Source organism: Canis lupus, chromosome 6 (genome assembly GCF_048164855.1).
Source record: "Canis lupus baileyi chromosome 6, mCanLup2.hap1, whole genome shotgun sequence".
Classification (NCBI taxonomy): Eukaryota; Metazoa; Chordata; class Mammalia; order Carnivora; family Canidae; genus Canis; species Canis lupus.
The window spans coordinates 47,152,577-47,172,832 of NC_132843.1; the positions used below are offsets into that span (position 1 = coordinate 47,152,577).

The 20,256-nt window shown below is 35.0% G+C and overlaps 1 protein-coding gene across 19 annotated transcripts in view; it reads left to right on the forward strand.

The window, feature by feature from the left end:
* CEP170 (centrosomal protein 170) overlaps positions 1-20,256 on the forward strand; it is a 131,539-nt gene that overhangs the window by 59,453 nt on the left and 51,830 nt on the right. For 17 of the 19 annotated variants that reach the window (XM_072830347.1, XM_072830352.1, XM_072830348.1 and 14 more), the window contains 5 exons: positions 607-685; positions 11,170-11,228; positions 11,324-11,486; positions 12,373-12,507; positions 19,318-19,797. In XM_072830347.1, coding sequence (XP_072686448.1) covers positions 607-685; positions 11,170-11,228; positions 11,324-11,486; positions 12,373-12,507; positions 19,318-19,797 — 916 coding nt within the window. The remainder of the gene's footprint in view (positions 1-606; positions 686-11,169; positions 11,229-11,323; positions 11,487-12,372; positions 12,508-19,317; positions 19,798-20,256) is intronic. The other 2 variants (XM_072830358.1, XM_072830350.1) reach the window with 2 other exon arrangements.

Sequence of the window (20,256 nt, forward strand, 5' to 3'; positions counted from 1 at the left end):
AATGATGAGGGGATGATGAAATACCAGTGTTTTAAGAAAAAGGGAAAAGTAAGGTCAGTAGAATCCCATAGTGTATTAGAGTCATAAAAGGGTCGAAAGGACTCATGGCAATTGTAAAATAGAAAATACGAGTTTTATTCCATTTTTTAAAGTAAACTTTTTGTTCTTTGGAAGAATTCTAAGAATTAAAGAAATAAAATTATTATCAAGCCTCACAAATAGTTAGAATTGTCCAAAAAAACTAAAACTGAGTCCAGTGAATCCTGATGATCTATCAAGAGTTTAGTACTTTACCCTTTACAATTTGCTAGCTTCAAATTAGGAACTTTTCTTAGCATCATTTTTGGGTGCCTGAATTTGTCTTGGCAGCATGGTAGACTTGGACTGCAATCTGGTTCTTTGTGTGTTACAGTAATTAATAAAAGGCTTGGTACGAAATCATTTATCAGCTTGTAAGATGCATGGCACACATTTTATGATACACAAGCTGTGTTAGCCACTATATCTAATGTACTTTTAAGTATAATATGGTTTGAGTATTTGTTTGTGTGAAAGGTAATAATTAATATTCCATATATAACTTAACATCTTTTTCTCTCTTTGTAGACTTTTGTGAATGATGTAAGGATTCCAGAACAGACTTATATCACCTTGAAACTTGAAGATAAGCTGAGATTTGGATATGATATCCTTGTATGATTTTGTGCATTTATTAAATTTATTCAAAAATTTTTTCTGGTGTAAATTAACATTTCTTGAGATGTAAAAATTTGTAGTGGAGGCGTACTAGAAGTCTCTTTGCCCTCCCAAACTGAAATACATCTTTAAAAATAATACATACATATTTTTGGTCAGTTTGTCTATTCCTAAAAGTAATCCTAGAAAAGTTGATAGACTCAGCCTTCTTCCCCCCCTTCCCGCCCCATTTACTTTCAGTAGAGATTTCCCTGAAGTGGTATTACATATATAATTTTGGTATAGGAGAATGTAACAGGGAGAGGACGGGATGTTTAATATTAGCCCAGACCAGGGATTTTGTTGTTGTTGTTTGGATGGTCATGGCACAGATCGATCTCAGAGGGGTGTAAGAACTTATCCCTACCTTTTTTTCCATTCATACCTGTACTCTGTTTTATGAGTTCTATCTCTATTGCTTATTTAATTCAGATATTCCTGTATCCTAAATCTGAGACCTGCACTCCCTGCTTAGGTTAATTATGCAGTTAGTGTGTATTTCAGGTTCTTTTGTTTAAAAATAGGATTCTAGGGGCATCTGGTTGGCGCAGTCAGTAGAGCATGCAACTCTTGATTTTGGAGTTGTTAGTTCGAGCCCCATGTTGGTTGTAGAAATTACTTAAAAATGTTAAAAAAATAAATAAATAAAAATAGGATCCTAAAAACCGGACCAAGGACATGACTTTGTCCTTCCTACAGTAGGGTAAAGAACCACTAGCAAAGAAAAGGGACAAGATTGATTGAAGAAGCATAAAACATTTCTGTTCATGCAAGGCAAAAAGCTCTGTAGTAAAGGACTAAATTTTATTAAAATACAAATATTCCATATTATACTGAATGCTTTTCTTCTGTTTTCATTTTTTCAGTTACTACATTTATATGGATTTCAGTATTGAAGAATGTGTTAAATGTGTATTGGCAGCCTAGATGGACTTTATTACTGTAGCACAGAAAATGTAGTCTCAGTTATCTGACTTGATGCTTAGATAAAGTAAATGTACTAACACTTTAAAATTGTTATTAAAGCATAACTGTTTTTTTTTTTATTTAACTTAAAATTGGTGAAAAGTGTTTTTGTAGCATATCATATAAACCTTATACTTGTGGAGCAAAGGAACATGTGAAGAGTGAAACCAGTAATATTAATACTTGTGAGTTGTATGTTTTAAATCCTTTTAGAAATACCAACCACATTAAATGACTTACGAATGAACATTAAAACCTTGATTCATGGGCCATTTTTCACCTAAGATGTTACATCAAACAGTAAATATAAATATATTTTGAATTTAATACATCCTTAAGCCATTTGACCATAGCTGTTTCAAAACATAAGAAAATAGTAAGAAATCTGAGTTTCAATAAACTCTCTACTGTTTACGTTGAATTTGAAATCAAGAAGAAACTACTGAGAAGTAACTCTTGCTTTTACACTTTGTATAGTGATTTCTTATTAGCGAACTAGTATCTCCTTTTTATGTATTGATTCATAATATGTCTTTCTGAAATTGCTGGGACAAATGTTTTGTTCCAAAGGACTGTTTCAGAGTTCTAAGTCAGAGTTGAACCAGAGCTGGTATTCCAGATCCTCAGGATAGGCCTACTTAACTTTATTATTTTAAAATAGCATCTCAAATTGCTTATGATTTTTAAGTACTATACATAGCAAACTTTGGGCTGTTACCATGGCAGAAATTTTATTATATGGGATGACATTTTTAAAACAAATTTTATATGTTATACTTGTTTTATATTTGGCTGTACCAGACTGAAGTAATTATTGTGCTTTATTCATATTAAAATTAAGCTTAATAGTTAGCCAGTCTACAGACTGCTAAACCTTGGAGTGGAAAACTCCACATATTATTAAAATGTCACAGCAGCAGAAAGAACATTTTACCATGAATTGAGGTAGAACGAGGAAACAAAATTTATCTGCTGCAAGTATTTTTTCTAACTAAAGAGATTAAGTGATTTGGGGAAGCCAGTAGTGAAATACCCAAGTTTAAGAAATGACTGTAAATTCATGAGAGATAATAAAACACTGCAGTAATCAAGATAAACTTCAGAAAGAGCTAATAAGGCTCCAGGTGGCCTGAAATGTAGCAGACAAGCGTAAGATCATTCACCACAGCTATTAAATGTCTCCTGTGTGCCAGGAGACCCCTGTCCCCATGGTCTGAAAATATGGTGGTTAGTGAAACAGACCGCCTGTCTGTGTCCTCATGAAATGTATATTTTAATGGGGTTGGAGGGAGCTGACAGCAGCACACACAAATAGAATAAAAGAGGATGGTAATTTCTAAGGAGAAAAAGTGTGAATGGGGGGATACAGAGAGCTAGTGGTGGCAAGTGAGAAGTTATAATTTTAGAAAAGGATATTTATGAAGCCCACATTCAAAGATATGGAGAAAGTAAAGAAGCTGGCTATATGGATATCTGGAGAAATATCTGCTCTTCAGGCAAAAGAGTTGAATGCAAAGAACTTGAAACAGGAACACATTTGTTTGGTATGTTTGAGGAATAGCCATAAAAGTCTTTGTTGCTGGGACAGTAAAGAGTAGGAAAATATGAGTAGGGGGACCTAACAGCCCTAATATGCCATTCTATGGATTTTGACTTTTATTCTAAGTGAAATGAGGAGCCATTTAGAGGGAGGGGTTTGATCAGAAGAGTGACATGATAATGACTTAACATATGTAAAAAGATCCTCTCTCTGGCTACTCTTGTTCAAAAAAAGACTAAGGATGGATAGAAGTGAGCAGGGACAAAAGAGGGAGACCAGTTAGGAGGATGTGGCAGTAGTCCCAAGGGAACAATCATAGAGGTTTGCAGCTGGGTGACAGAAGAGGAAGTAGTTACAAATGTTTGGATTCTGGAAATCTTTTGAAGATGGATCCAGTAACATTCTTGATTAGACTGGAAGTAGAATAAAACAAAGTTCAAGGTTGAATCCCAAGATTTTGCAGTTCACTTTAGCAATTAGAAAAAAAGCAAGTCACCATTAACCGACAGTTAATTCTGTGGGTAGAGCAGATTTTGTGGAGAAAATAGGGAGAATCTTCTCAAGCTTTTGGTTTAACTGAATTTTATCTGTTACTGTTTTCTCTTTGGTTTCATCCCTTATTTTTTCTAGATGTGAAAGCTGAGGTCTTTTTTTTTTTTTCTTTTATAGGCTTTTAGTTCTATAAATTTTCTCCTAAGTACTGCTTTAACATTCAAAATACTTTCTAATTTCTCCTGATTTTTAAATGTAGGTTGTAAGTTTGTTAAAATAATTTGGAGATTTTCCCAGAGATTTTCTGTTACTGATTTCTAATTTAATTCCATAGTGGTCAGAGAACATACTTTATATGTCTCAAATCCTTCCAAATTTATTGAGACTTGTTCTGTGATCCAGAATAGACCTGGAATATACCTCATCTGTCTTGATAAATGTTCCATATGTACTTGAAAAGAATGTGCATTCTGTTGTTTTTGGGTGAAATGTTCTGTTGTCAGGCCAACTTGGTTCACATCCTCAATATTTTCCAATTTGGTTGTCTACTTGTTTTGTCAGTTATTGAGAGAGAGGTATTAACATTTCAGCCTGTAATTATGGATTAGTCTTTGTTATTTTTTTTTGCAGAAGTTTTTGCTTCATGTAATTTGAAATCTAGTTTTTAAGTATATAAACATGTAGGATTAAAATACCTTCTTGATGAATTGATCTCACTTATTATTATAAAATGACCTGCCTTATTCAAGACAGTGTTCTGTGCTCCAAAATATGGTTTGTTTGGACATTGATATCTTTGTTCCAGCTTTATTTATTTATTTAAATTAGTGTTAGCATGGAATATTTACATTCTTTTACTTTTAACCTATTTGTATCTTTACATTTAAAGTGGGCATCCTATAGTCGGTCTAACTTTTTTAATTCAGTCTGAGAATTTCTGCCTTCATTTGGGAATTTAGGTCATTCACATTTAATGTAATTAATGATGTAGTTAGAGGGGTTTTTTTTTACTTGTTTTGTAAGATTTTATTTTAGAGTGAGAAAGAGTGCACACAGCAGGAGGAGCAGAGCTGGAGGGAGAAGGAAGGGAAAAGAATCTCAAGCAGGCTCCACACTGAGTGTGGAGCATGAGGTGGGACTTGATTTTACGACCCTGAGATCATGACCTGAGCCTAAAACAGCAGTCGGATGCCTAAATGACTGAGCCATCCAGGCTCAAGATGATAGATTTAAATTTATTATCTTGATACTTACATTCTGTTTGAGTCATCAGTTTTTTGTTTTCTTTTTTCTCCTAATTTCTTTTGGCTTATTCGAACATATTATAGGATTCCATTTCTGTCTTTTGTTGGCTTATTGGCTATAACTTTTTCTATTTTAGTGGTTGCTTCAAGATTTGTAATTACATCTTTTAAGCTGTATTTTCAAGTGACATTAAATATATTCACATACAGTGTAAGAGCCTTATAATATATAGTATACTTCCCATTTCTTCTGTCCTGACCTTTGTGCTATGATTGTCAAATTTTTATTTTTAGATATATTACAGCATACTACATCATCATGAGCAAAAGGTCCATTATCTTTTAGAGATTTAAATAAGAAAAATATATTCTATCTTTATGTGTATTGTACTCACATCTTAAACCAATGTAAATATCATTTCTCCTGCTCTTCATTCCTCTTTATAGATCCATGTTTTCATCTGGTATCATTTTCTTTCTGCTCAGGACTTCTTTAACATTTTTTGTAGTATGGTTTTGCTGGTGATGAATTCTTTCTGCTTTCATGTGTTTGGAAAAGTATTTCACCTTATCTATTGAAAACAATTATTGCTGGGTGTTGAATTGTAGGTGGCATTTCTTTTTTCAGTATGTTAAAGTTGTTGCTTTGCTGTATTCTCACTTGGATTATTTCCCTTTATCCCTGGTTTTGAGCAATTCAACTATCATCTGCCTTGGTGTAGTTTTTTCATGTTTTCCCTGCTTGAGGTTTGTTAAGTTTCTTGGATCTGTAGGTTTATAGTTTTAATCAAATTTAGAAAGTTTCAGCCATTATTTTTCCTGATACTATTTTGCCTTCCTCACTTCCTTCAAGGACTTTAATTAAATATTGTTAGGGTATTTAATGTTGCTCAGCTTACTGATATTCTGTTTATTTATTATTTTTAAATCATTGCTATATTCCAGTTTGAATTGTTATTACTACTCTGTCTTTAAGTTCACTGATCTTTTCTTTGGCAGTGTCTAATCTGCCATTAATCCGTGCAGTATAGCTTTCATCTCTAGAAGTTGTTTGGATTTCGTATTTGATACCTCCCAAGGTACTACTTTTTGAACATACAGAATATGGTTATAACTTTTTGTTGACACTTGGTCAGTTCTATATCGGTTTTAATTGATTTAATTTGCATGCAAAGTAATTTTTGATTGAATGGCATCGCGAGTTTGTTGAGTATTGCATATATATTTTTGTATTCCTATACATATTTTAAGCTTTGTTCTGGGACAAGGTTACTTGGAAAGTTTTATCACTTTGGGTCTTGCTTTTAAGGTCTGTTTTTATTTCTAAGCTTAGTTTGAGACTAATTATTCCCCACTATGGAGGTAAGACCTTTCTGTATACTCTACTGTGGAGGTCAGCAAACCCAGTGACAAATCTGGCCCTCAGCCCATGTTTGTAAATAAGGTTTAGTGGAGCACAGCCATGCCCACTCATTCGCATATTTCTATGGCTGCTTTTGGACTATCACAGCAGAGTTAAATAGTTGCAGCAGAGATCATATGGTCCCAAAGGCCTAAAATATTTACTCTGTGGCACTTTACAGAAAAAATTTGTGACCTCTCCTTCATCCAATGACTCATGATTCATGATATTTTCCCACCTGGCTTTTAGGAACAGACACTCTTCCTGGCTGTACTTGAGCACTGGGCACTATTACCTGTAATACTGTTAGATAGTTTTTCTCCCAGACCTAGGTAGCTTTCTCACATCCATTACTAATCAGTACTTAACTGAATACTTGGGCAAGGTCCTCAGAATATCTGAAATTCTTTTTTCTGTTCAGCTGTCTTCTCTTCACTACTCAGTCCCATGAACTCTAGTCACCTTGGTCTCCCCAGACTCTCAATCCTGTTTCCTTCACAGCTCAGGGAACCTGCCGGGCTTTGCCCAGATTACCTCTTCTTACAATGTGATGTGGAAGCTCCCTTAAGGTAATGAGCTGGTAACAGTGATTGGACTCCCCTCGATTTGTTTCTCCTCACTCAGGAATCACTCTTTTGTTACCTGATGTTGGTTATCTTGAAAAACATTGTTTTATAATATTTTGTCGATTTTTTGGTTGCTTCAGGTGAGAGGGTAAATCTGGTTCCTTTTTCTCTGTCTTGGCCAGAAACAGGAGTCTAAGAATTTGATTTTGGCCATTCTGAATATACAGATTAAATCCAAGGGATGAGGTATAGGCTAGAGACAAAAATTTGGGCATTTCCATAGTCTAAATAATACTTAATATCTTAAGACTAAATGATATCAGCCACAGGAGTGAAAATAGATAGGTTAGATGCCCAAGGACTGAAACTTGGTACATTCCAATATGAAGAGGTGGGAAAGATAGGAACCAGTTAAAAAGGATTAAGAGAGAATCACTGGTGAACTAGGAGGAAAACTAGAATATGGTATGGTTTCCATGTTCAGTGGAAAATTATTTAAATATTACTTACATACCATAAATCTCAAAATCCTCACCATCCCAATCATATGAGTCAGTATAAGAATCTAGGACCTTGATTTTTTTTAATGAGGTTCTTTTTCCCAAAGAAGTCTATTCCCATAACAATGGGCCACAAAATATTAGAAGCAAAGTAAAGATCATTATCATAGCTCTCAAGATCATGATTTATTTATTTATGTACTTGGAATATTACATGTGGCACTGGGTGCTTGGGTCCCAATTGTGACTGCTAAAATGATCAAGAGAGGGATAAAACAGAACTAAAAATCAAGGATTCTTCATTTAGAGGAGTTAAAATCCTTCCTGATTAATGTGATTGATATCTACAACAAAACATGCACACACTCTCCAGATTTCAAAAATGGAGGACATTTCTCAAAGCTTGAAAGAACTAAATTTAAGAAATTGAGGTGAGCTAGTAAATAAGGAATAATGTCACAGAAGAAAAGTTAAAAGCATTTGTTTAAAAATTGTGTTCTTATAAAACAAGGTTTTCTATACCTACTAAAATAAAATACTTTTTTTTTAAAGATTTTATTTATTTATTCATGAGAGAGAGACAGAGACACAGGCAGAGGGAGAAGCAGGCTCCATGCAGGGAGCCTGATGTGGGACTTGATCCCCCGTCTCCAGGATCATGCCCTCGGCTGAAGGCGGCACTAAACTGCTGAGCCACCCGGGCTGCCCAATGATGCATCTTTCTGAAGATGTAGACAAATGTAAACTAGTAGAAAATAAAATTTTCCACTTGGGAGGCTTTTTGTCATGAACTTTTTAAAAAGCTTTAGCATCTCCTAGGACCTGCCTTGTTAATACAGTGTACAGTCTATTTTAACATAAAATACTGTATTTCAGTATTGAATATAGTCAAATGTCCCATATTTCTAAGGAGAAGATCCATAAAGAATGCTTTTCCCCCCATTCTTCCACTGTATAAAGTAATTGTATTCAAATATTCTCATATATTGTGACATCTATTGTCTTCATGAGAGTCACATTCTTTTTAGTATATAGTTTTTCAGAGAATATTGTAATTAAATTGTTTGAGAATACAACACTTTTTGAAACTTAAAACGATGAAAATCTTGTCCCAAGCAACTAAAGCTCATATGTAATACTGAATTTCTTCTGTAAGTGCTTGGTATTGCCTCAGTGAAACAACTTAGTGACTTAATTTTTAAAATGATTTTTGAAAGATGAGTTCACAGTGATTATCTGACACCTGGTATTTTTAAGGTCCTAGGAGTAACCAAAACTGTTGAAATTTTTGTTCTCCTTTTAGTTCGCTTTGTCATTTAGATAAAGGAGGATGTCATAGAGCACTTTGCTAGTATGTTGATGAGTCTCTTTGACCCCACTTTTAGATAAACATTTGTTGAATAAATTGAGTTCAGGGAAGACTTTTAGAATAGCAATAGGGAAATAACCTACAAATATTTTTTTTTTTAGATTTAATTTATTTATTCATGAGAGACAGAGAAAGAGAGAGAGGCAGAAATCTAGGCAGAGGAAAAAGCAGGCTTCATGCAGTGAGCCCAATGCGGGACTGGATCCTGGAAAGAGAGAGAAGCAGATACATAGAGGGAAGAGCAGGCTCCATGCAGGGAGCCTAATACGGGACTGGATCCTGGATCCCAGGATCATGCCCTGAGCTGAAGGCAGATGCTCAACCGCTGAACCACCCAGGTGTCTTCAAATGATTTTTAATAAGCAAGAATTTAAAGTTTTTGTAACTTTTTTATTCAGATACAATCAACGTGACTGTTGTACCATATCGTATATTTTTAACTTAACCGACAACAGGAGTAATTGTATCTTACTTAGTCATTTTTTTAGATTAACATTAACCGGAGTCTATACCATTAGAAAGATGATAGCTTTGGAGATAAAAGTAGGGACTAGGGCAGTCTCAAAATCTCATGATACCAGGGTTCTTAGGTAAATTCATGACCCAAACAAGAGGATCCTGATATTTTTGGTTCCACAGACACAAACTGTTTTGGAAGGTAAAGTGTTTGATGTCAAGAAATGTGGCCTCTCTGAAGCTTTTCCTGATCTTTTAAGAGTCTAAAGTCTAAAGACAATACCCCAGACTAGTCTTGGGGAATAACCTAGAATACTTATAGGAATAAACTTGAAGTACCAGAAAACCATCAGGGTACAGTCATTGTGTTTCCTACTGCAAAAATGGAAATGGCTTTTACTCTTTTTGAGACATTGTTTTCTTTTTTTTTTTTTTTCACTGTAATTTATTTATTTATTATTTTTTTTTATTTTTATTTATTTACTTATGATAGTCACAGAGAGAGAGAGAGAGAGAGAGGCAGAGACACAGGCAGAGGGAGAAGCAGGCTCCATGCACCGGGAGCCCGACGTGGGATTCGATCCCGGGTCTCCAGGATCGCGCCCTGGGCCAAAGGCAGGCGCCAAACCGCTGCGCCACCCAGGGATCCCGAGACATTGTTTTCCATTGGAAATGTAGGAATGCTATGAATATTCTTCAGGGGTTAATGTGTTTCTTGGGGGTAAAACAAAGTTATTGGACCTGTTTTTCATTAAGTATGAAATTATTACAAAATATATTTTTTCAACTATATCAGAAAACATGTATCTGCGTGTGTACCTAACAAAAAAGGAAAATTCTAATATTTCACAGCTACAGGAACTCTGAACTGGGATTCAGCTGACTAGATTGTTGTTTTAGGTTCTGCCCCTACAGTCCTCAAGTTCCCTATATAGAATAGGAGGACCAGTTCATGGAATTAAACCATATATTCCCCAAAGCTCTTTACAACTCCCCGCAAATTCTGAGTTTTAATTATTCTAATGAGTAGAAATATAAGTTAAATACTCATTTGCAAGTTTGCTGCTCCTTATGTGTGAGAACTATTTTTACCCCAAACGGTTGTGATAATTAGAGCTTTCTACCCTTGAAGTCATAGGGTGCTATGAATTGGTAAAGGATTATAGAATTTTAGTACATGGTTATAAAAGTCCTTTCAGTACAGGGTTAAGAAATGGTGGGAAATGTGACCTCTACTGTGTAGTGAAAGATGTTCTTTAATATACAGAGGCATTGTTCTTTTTGGCATAATAATGAAAGCATTCATTATATCTAGCACTTGGTTCTAATCTGTATAGAATCAGTTGTTTGTTAATGTAATACGACCTTGATTGCAATGCCTCAGGAAAGGGGCGATTGTGGTTGTTGTAAGGACCCTTATTATAGCATTTCTTCTGCACTTTGAAAATGAACTTCATTTTTATCAATGCTTGTGAAGTCTGAGTAATCAAATTCTTTCAGGATTTACTTTTGGGTAATCACTGATGAGATACTTCCTTTCACATTTTTGTGATTAACTATCAATATAATTTGATCCAGGTACTTTTTCTTTGCAGTCATAGTATTTGGTTTTTTTAGAATTGAAAATATCTTTTGTGCTGTAATTACCCAGTTATTTGCTTCACCAAGGCCATTATTGCTGAAGTTTAGAATTACTTGCTAGATTTTAAGATTTTCTCTAGTATTTAAAAATTAAAGTCTCATGGTTATGAGCATATTGTAGCATTTAACTCTTAAAGAGAATATAATGCTTCTGTTGTAATTACCTGTTGAAAATAGGACAGTTTCAAAAGTATTTTTGATCACTTTAAGCTTGATTATCAGAATTTGGAAATTATATTCTTCCTTAGCTCTGTCTACATACAAATCTTTTCACTGTAGTCCGAGGAGAAATGAGGGTCCCTGAAGAAGCTCTAAAGGTAAAGATTATTACTTATTTCTTTTGTAAACCTGTCATTTGCTAGAGTTGATTTCACTCCTACATGTTTCTCTTTTATTCTTAAATGTTTTATAGCACGAGAAATTTACCATTCAGCTTCAGTTGTCCCAAAAATCTTCAGAATCAGAATTATCAAAATCTGCATGTGCCAAAAGCATAGATTCAAAGGTGGCAGATACTTCAACTGAAGTGCAGCACAAAGCCACAGAAGTACTAAAATCTGAGGAAAAAGCCATGGGTAAGTTAACCTCTTTGAAAATAACATACTTGATTATGAAGACAGTGCATGCTTTGTTCTAAAAAACTTGGCCAGGTCCATATTGATTATAAAAATAATGACAGTTTTAGAGTGAAATTTAATACAGGCAATGCTTTCAGTAGAAAGCATTATATAACACATAATTATATATGGCAGTTATATGTAGGTGTGTTTAATATGTTTAAATATTTGAGGGAGGTAAATCTAGTTTACAGTATTACTATTATCTCGTGCTTTTTTATGTTATAATAACTGACATGAATTAAAAGGAAATATCCAATTTTGTTATGTCATAATAATTAGCATATTTATCGTGTTCCAGGAACCGCTCTACATAAATAATCCCATTCATGCAAAAAACAAATTTTTAAATTGATAGGTATTACCAGATTTGCTCAGATATAAATCTAATCATGTTACACAGCTGGTTTAAATTTAGTTACTCTGTATTGCCATTGGGCTTTAAAAAATATTTTTAATGGTCATTCACACCAAAATTTACTTTAGTTTTGTCTTTTTATTTAGACTTACTTGATGAGCCATTTCTGTATACCAAAAACCTGATTACGCCTTAACAAAAAGCTATTAGTCTAACGCAGTTTGCATTACTTAGGTATTATTAGACAATGCAAAATGTCATTTAGTCATGTCCAACACTGAATAAGGTCTTACACAAATAACAAATTTTTCAACTTAGAGTACTTTTCAACTATATAGACTGTACTTTGTTTTTATTTTATAAATTAACAGGCAGTTCTAGCATTCTGCAAAAGGATGTTTGGTTTTTTTGGTTTTTGTTTTTTTTTTTTCTGTTTTATATGCTTTAGACAGATTCCTTTTTTTTTTTTTTTTAACCTCTTTCCAGACATTTCTGCCATGCCCCGGGGCACTCCCTTATATGGGCAGCCATCATGGTGGGGAGATGATGAAGTGGAGGATCAGAGGGCTTTCAAGTCAAATGGCAAAGCCGAAGAAAAAAGTCATGAAACTGGAACAGCAGGTAAGGAAAAGCTCAGGCTGACATTCATTGGGTATTTTGGTAAGAATTTGTAATCTAAGCAAAAATCTGGCAACCCTGGAAAGAGATCTATATCTACTATTCTTTAATAAAAAATGTTGTGAGTATCTTAATAATCTTGTCATTGTAAGTTTGTTATGAGTATTTCTCACTTAAAGTATGAATTCCATATCATTTTTATTTAAAATATTTTTCCAGCTTATGAGATTAAAACATGGAAAATAGATGAATAATGTAACTGGGCATTTAAAGTATTTTAAAATAATTATTAAAATGTTTCAATTAGACCAAAATAGTAGGCACAAACTAATTTTGTGTGTTTCATTAGATTTACAGGCATGTATGTAATCATATCTTTAAATCAACAGTTTCTGTTATGTTCAGAAATGGGATATATGAAATTCAAACTTTTTTAAGACCTCAATGTGCTTTATTTGTTGGGATAAGGTAGCAACATGATTAGCTGAATTCAGCAGCTAGAATGAAAAAATTGTTCTGGGTCACACTAATAGTCAAGGAACATATTCTTTTGTTGCTAGAGGGATTTAGTGATGAACTAAGTGTCCCATAAGCCAGAAAATCAAGATTTCTAGGAAATAAACGGAGGTATCAGTTGTCACATAAAGACTTTGGCAAAGACATCAATACCGAGGGGTCAAACAGCCAGTTTCCATGATAATGGCAGATAAGGATCCAGAACAGGAGAAATCAAATATGGGTACCAGGAAACCTAGCAGTATGGAAAACCAAGTCTGACTCTGAGTCAAAGATAGATTCCTTCAGAACCCTTCTCAGTTTTCTGCCCTTGACCCTAGTTGTACAAGATAAGTAAGACTTTTTTTTTTTTTTAAGCTGGAGAGTAAAAACACTGTTCTTCTTCTTCTTCTTCTTTTTTTTTTTTTTTAAGATTTTATTTATTTATTCATGAGAAACAGAGAGAGGTAGAGACACAGGCAGAGGGAGAAGCAGGCTCCATGCATGGAGCCCCACGTGGGACTCCATCCCAGGTCTCCAGGATATGCCTGGGCCAAAGGCGGCTCTAAACTGCTGTGCCACCCAGGCTGCCCAAGAACACTGTTCTTTAAAATATGCTCTGATTTTGCCAGGATACAAGTCTAAGAAAGCTGGCTTTATGGACTCGATTTTACAAGTGCCACAAACTGAAGTTGTCAACTTTGCAGATAAATTCCTGTCATTGCTTCCTTGGTGCTGTCCACCAGCAGTTTTCTTCATGTCCAAGCTTAGAAATACGAAATATTAATACTTAGTATCATTTAGCATACCGTCAGATGCAAATAACAGAAATGTTCCCTGAGACTAAGCAGGAAGGAAATTTTCTGGCTAAAATAACTGGCCATTTGGGGCTGGTTTGTGCACCTCTGCACTGGCATCGCTGGAGTCAGTTTCTCCCCCTTTCTCAGCCCTCTGTCTCAGAGTGTTTGCCCTTATCATCATCTGAGTGAATGAAACTGAATTCTTATGATTATCAGCTCATATGGCCTGTCTCAGTGTCATTTTTGCCCCATGACAAAAGCTGTCTCATAATCTTGGGGTTATTTTTGAGTGAGCAGGAATTAAGTGATTTATGTCTTGTGTTAAGTAGCTCAAAGAACTCAGCCAGGGGATCCCTGGGTGGCGCAGCGGTTTGGCGCCTGCCTTTGGCCCAGGGCGCGATCCTGGAGACCCGGGATCGAATCCCACATCGGGCTTCCGGTGCATGGAGCCTGCTTCTTCCTCTGCCTGTGTCTCTGCCTCTCTCTCTCTCTGTGACTATCATTAAAAAGAAAAAAAAAAAACTCAGCCAGATTCAGCAGGTTAAGGGCCTTGTGAAGGTCTTTTCTGCTTTCTTACATTAGTGTGAGGATATCCTTGTCTCACATTTATTACTTGCAGTTTCTTAAAACCTAGGATAAAGGGAACAGTTTACTGACCTGAATTAACTTACGATATTAATAGAGATCATAGGATCAGTATGAAGATATATACTAAATCTTATTTAATTTGATCATTTCAAAATTGTTTTTATCAGATGTTTCAAATTATGAAATATAAGTGATTCGTTTATACTCTAAGCATGCGCTTGTAAAAACAAAGTGATTTGCTTCTTGGTCACCAATTTTTAGAATGTAAAATATTAGTAATTATTAGGAGAGGTGAACATTTCAGAAAGGGTAATAGAGTATGTGCTACTTACTGATTTCCTTTGTCCCTCTCAGTGGGTCCACATGTATCTAGAATCTCCTACAGACTTACTCTTATAGCTTAAAAAACCCTGGAAGCAAATATGTATGCTGGAGCTACCAAATTCTCCTGAAATTGTATGAATATTTTTAGTCCTATTAGGAAATTTTGTCCTCATTTTTTACTATAGGTGTGCTCTTCTATCTGCTGACATGGTTTAAACATTTATTTAGGTGTAACATGTAAAGGTCTTTAAAGTGTTGCAAATGTGAGGAATAGATTTCTGGCTCTTTTACATTGATTTTAATCAAATCACACTAAATATGGAAACTTTCCAGTTGTGAATCCTTTTTCGCAAGAGATGTTTCCTGGTTTTTGTTATTTGAGGTACTTGAATATGCCAGGTTGGATATATGTTGTAAGCTGGATGAATGCCTTATCATCATTATAGCCTTTATCATCTTGAATTAATTGAATATTTTACTTAATTTAGTACAGAAGAATGAAAGGTATAGTTTTTCTGGATTATGTATATTATAAGGTTCCCAAAAGGTGGGGCACAATTATCCCTGGGTGGCGCAGCGGTTTAGCACCTGCCTTTGGCCCAGGGCGCGATCCTGGAGACCCGGGATCAAATCCCGCGTCGGGCTCCCTGCATGGAGCCTGCTTCTCCCTCTGCCTGTGTCTCTGCCTCTCTCTCTCTCTCTCTCTCTCTCTCTGTGACTATCATGAATAAATAAATAAAATCTTTAAAAAAAAAAAAGTGGGGCACAATCATAAAATACCCTAAGAACTTAGACAATATTATCACCAGTTGCTGTTCTGATTCAGATAAACATAATTAGTTCTAGTATAACCAGTTAGCTTTAAATATCTAGCAGTTGAGATTATAACAAAATATCAGTATACACAAAATATTATGATATTTCGTGTATTAATTTAGTAAAAAAAATAGATTTTGAAGATGAACGGATATTAAATTCACAAATTTCCAGAATCTGGTCTGTTAGTGTTCTGGTCTATTTAATTTTCAATATTAAAAAATAATAATGATAATTTTCAATATTAATTTAGAAGACTCCCAATGATTTTTCTAGTAGGCCTACACTTCCCAAGTATAGTAGGTCCGCATGTGATCTGTTTTTATCATCTTCAGAGAAATGAATTCCTTCACATAATGAATTTTTCAGATGACTGAACTTTTTTACAATTGACAGTTTCTTTTAAGAGTTTAATCATTTTCTAAATTTCTATTAAATGAATTATCCATATCACTGCTTTCTTAAGTGGAGAAGGCTAACTATAATTTAAGTTTCTGGTTAATGAAACTTATCATCATGATGAGTATCAGTTCCTGATGTGTGATACATTACAGTGATGTCCTTGGTGGCCATTGAGGGATGTGGGGCTGTTGGCTCTATATACTGAAGAGTTCTGGACAGCTGTGGTTCTGACCCATATTATGAGCTCTTATTTTTTGTCTCCCCTCTGCCATCTGATTCTTACTTCCCAGTGCTGTATGTCTTACCTTAATCCTACTGCAGGTTTGCTTCATGTATCTGAGCAGATAGTAAAAACACTCTCGAGTGACCTCCCGATTAGTAAAGGTCATCAACATGGGAGTATAGGTGCCGTTGAATCTCTCTTAGATTTTTAAGAGTTAGAATTTTTTGTTTAGTTATTTTCCTGATTCTTAGCTATGTTGGAGAATTGAGGAAAAGAGGGAGATGTTTATTTGTGCCGGGCCTTGTTCTGGGTAACATATTATCTCACTTAATACTTAACCTCATTGGATCATCATCACAATCTGATGGATAGATGGCATCATTTTTGATGAGGAAAATGAGAATTGAAGACCGACAGAAACAGGATTTATCTGATTGCAGATCTCTTCGCTACTTTCCTGCCTCGTTACAGTCATCAGGTCCTAAAATGCTGCATGTGCCACCTGATGTTGTTAGATAACTGATTTTGGGGGAAATTATCTAGTAAGTCTCAGGTTTCTAGTCCTTGGAGTAAATAAAGGTGACTTTGAAGTAGGACCAGTGGATGATAACCTTAAGAATAGTGACGCACAACAGCTCTTGATCTCTGCTGTATTTATGTGTTACAGTGTGAAAACATGCTGAAAGTATGTATGTCAGTATTAACAGTGAGCTTTTCCTTCACAAAGAAGGAAAATATTCCTTTAAATTATGAATGATAAGTGGAAGATAAATGTTATACACCTGGAGCAGCTTTTTGTGGGTTTTGCTTTGTAGTTCAGCCACCTCATTTTATTTGGGTATACAAGTTGGTGGTAGAAAGAAACTATACCACCCTTTATCTCCAGCCAGCATTATCCTGTTACCAGAAGGATGAGCAAAGCAGAATAAATGACTCCGTGAATGTCATTTCGCTGATAGGCTAGGCTTAAAAGCCAGTTGTATTATATGGACATTGTAATAAATAGTAAATAAGCCAGTGTATGAAAAATTAAAAATAACATTAATCAGTTTACTAATATATGGGAGTGACTGATGCAGTTTACTCTCATGGGAATTTTTTTTTTTTTTTTAAGATTTATTTATCCATTCATTCAGAGAGAGCAAGAGAGAGGCAGAGACACAGGCAGAGGGAGAAGCAGGCTCCATGCAGGAAGCCCGATGTGGGACTCGATCCTGGTCTCCAGGATCACACCCCAGGCTGCAGGCGGCGCTAAACCACTGCGCCACCAGGGCTGCCCTCTCATAAGAATTTTAAATGACAGGCCTTCAGAGTAAAGAGTGCAAGTAGGCATTTTATTATTAAGATAAATTAACTTTTTTTAAAAAAAGATTTTATTTAATTCATGAGAGACACAGAGAGAGGCAGAGACACAGGCAGAGGGAGAAGCAGACTCCACACAGAGCCCAGTGCAGGACTCGATCCCAGGATCACGCCCTGGGCCGAAGGGAGGCATGCAACCACTGAGCCACCCAAGCGTCCCAAGATAAATTAACTCTTACAGAAATTTAAAACATGACTTTAGGTTATTTAGTCTTATTGTATAATTTCTTCTCCCAAATAGCATGTAAAATTTTTGCTTTAATGACAGTGTTTTCTGAAACACATTTCACATTTTTAGTTATACGAAAAATTAAGTATATTTTGTAAAGAATAATTTTTTACATTGAAAAACATTTTTGTTACTCTGTTTACCTTCTGTATATTGAGCTTTTTTTTTTTTTTTTTTGGAACTGGAGCTTGATATTTTCTGTATACCCTGTTCCATACATTGATTACAGCAGTGCTATTGTCCCATTCTTATAACCTAAAAGCAAATAGTTTTGTTTATGTTCAGAGAGTACTACCAAGAAATAATTACAGCACCTGTAGAATCCCATCAAGATTCAATATTTGAAAAGATGCTTCAAGAGACCACAAATACTGCTTTACTTAATTAGGGCATGATTGGAAACAACCTAGTCTCCCTGTACTGCTTCCTAATAAATTATCTGCACATGGTATTTCCATCAATCTGTTTAAAAATGGAATGCTTCTGAGAGCTTAAGGGAAATATTTTTCATTTGAACTCTTTACGATCTTCATAATGGACATAGTTCTCTTGCTTCCTGAAAAACAAGGCCGTTTAGTCTTTTTAATTTATCTATTTAGTTATTGCTTGCATTTGTACTAATTACACATACTTACAAGAAAACATTTCAATAATCATTTGTTTATATATTTTATTTACCTATTTTATTGACATATACTATGCATATATTTTTATACCTTTATATTTATTTCTGAGATAGCAATTGCTCACTTTTTCTGCCAACTCTGGTTGTTTTGATCTGAGATTTATAATTCAGCTTTCCTCCCAAGAATTTTTGACACTTGCGCATATTCTGCTATATAGACATACACATGAATTTTCTTCTAGAATTTTTGGCTGGCAACTAAATTTTCTATTTTTACCTTATTTCTTTCACATTGCTGCTTCGATAGCAATGCTGCAAGCAAACCACGTGTTTTATCTCTAGTCCTTTTATTCTTTATAGAATGTATCCATCTTCTTGCAGGGATCACACATCAGTAATGTTATTTTTATAATTCTAAAAGTAATGTCTCTAAATGTGATGGTGAAGAATGGTAAGTGGAATCATTGCCTCTAGAACATCACTTGCATATTGACTTCATGTTTATTTCTTCATATGAGCACCTGTTCTCCTTCAGAGCTCTACTTTGTGTTCATAGATAATTTATCCTCCTGACTTGATAAGGAAATTCATATTTTTTCTCTGTCTCTAGATGTATATGTTGAATGTGCATCTTCATCTCCATTTGATTTCAGTTCTTTTGCACCTTGATTTCTAGATCCAAATTGGAAAAAATACGGATCTAGCCATGCCAGGGTCTGTCTCTTAACTGCTTTGTTCTTTGTCACTGCTGCTGCTTATCTTGCATCTTCTGTTACTGAATGCTATTTATAATCAAAATTATTCTTTCTCTGTGACATTTGCCAGATTTTCATCCAGGCTGTGATCTGCCTTCCGAGTCTCATGGCATAATACAAATAGCCATATTTATTCTCCTTCAAGTTTTAGAAGCTCCCAAATATTTTGAATTTTCTCTTATTTTTTTCATTAGGGTGCAGCATAGATGCCAAGCAAGTTGAGGAACAGTCTGCAGCAGCTGCAAATGAAGAAGTACTTTTTCCTTTCTGTAGGGAACCAAGTTACTTTGAAATCCCTACAAAAGAATTTCAGCAGCCGTCACAAATAACAGAGAGCACTATTCATGAAATCCCAACAAAAGACACACCAAGTTCCCATACAGCAGGTGCAGGGCATGCTTCATTTACCATTGAATTTGATGACAGTACTCCAGGGAAGGTAACTATTAGAGACCATGTGACAAAATTTACTTCTGATCAGCGCCACAAGTCCAAGAAGTCTTCTCCTGGAACTCAAGACCTGCCGGGGATTCAAACAGGAATGATGGCACCAGAAAATAAAGTAGCTGACTGGCTAGCACAGAACAACCCTCCTCAAATGGTATGGGAAAGAACAGAAGAGGATTCCAAAAGTATTAAAAGTGATGTTCCAGTTTACTTGAAAAGGTTGAAAGGTAAAGTGAATTGATCATTTCAGAACTTCCTGTTTTGTGATAAAGAAAATTCAGTCTTCACAGTTAACCAGACTACTCCTAGATAAATAATTATATGATAGGAAACTTCAGCTTTTTCAAACCTTTATATTTGATTTTGAAGCTCAAAAGCAAGCCACACTACCCATGTCCACCTTACTCATGAAAAATAGTCTGCCTTCATTTTCTTGCCAAAACCAAATTGGTTTTGTGAATTTATATTTATGCCATTAAAAATGTTTCTTTTTCCTGTGGAAATAAAAGATTAATTCTGTTCACCAATGGAATTCCCTAGAAGGACAGTTCTCATCATTTTCTTGACTTCAGGAAAAACTATATTCAATTCTGTTCTTCTCTATTGTGATGCTTCCTGTAAAATGTCAAAATCTAGATTTTGAAAGAAATTTTAAGCCATTTGATAATGGGCCAAAAGTTCTACAT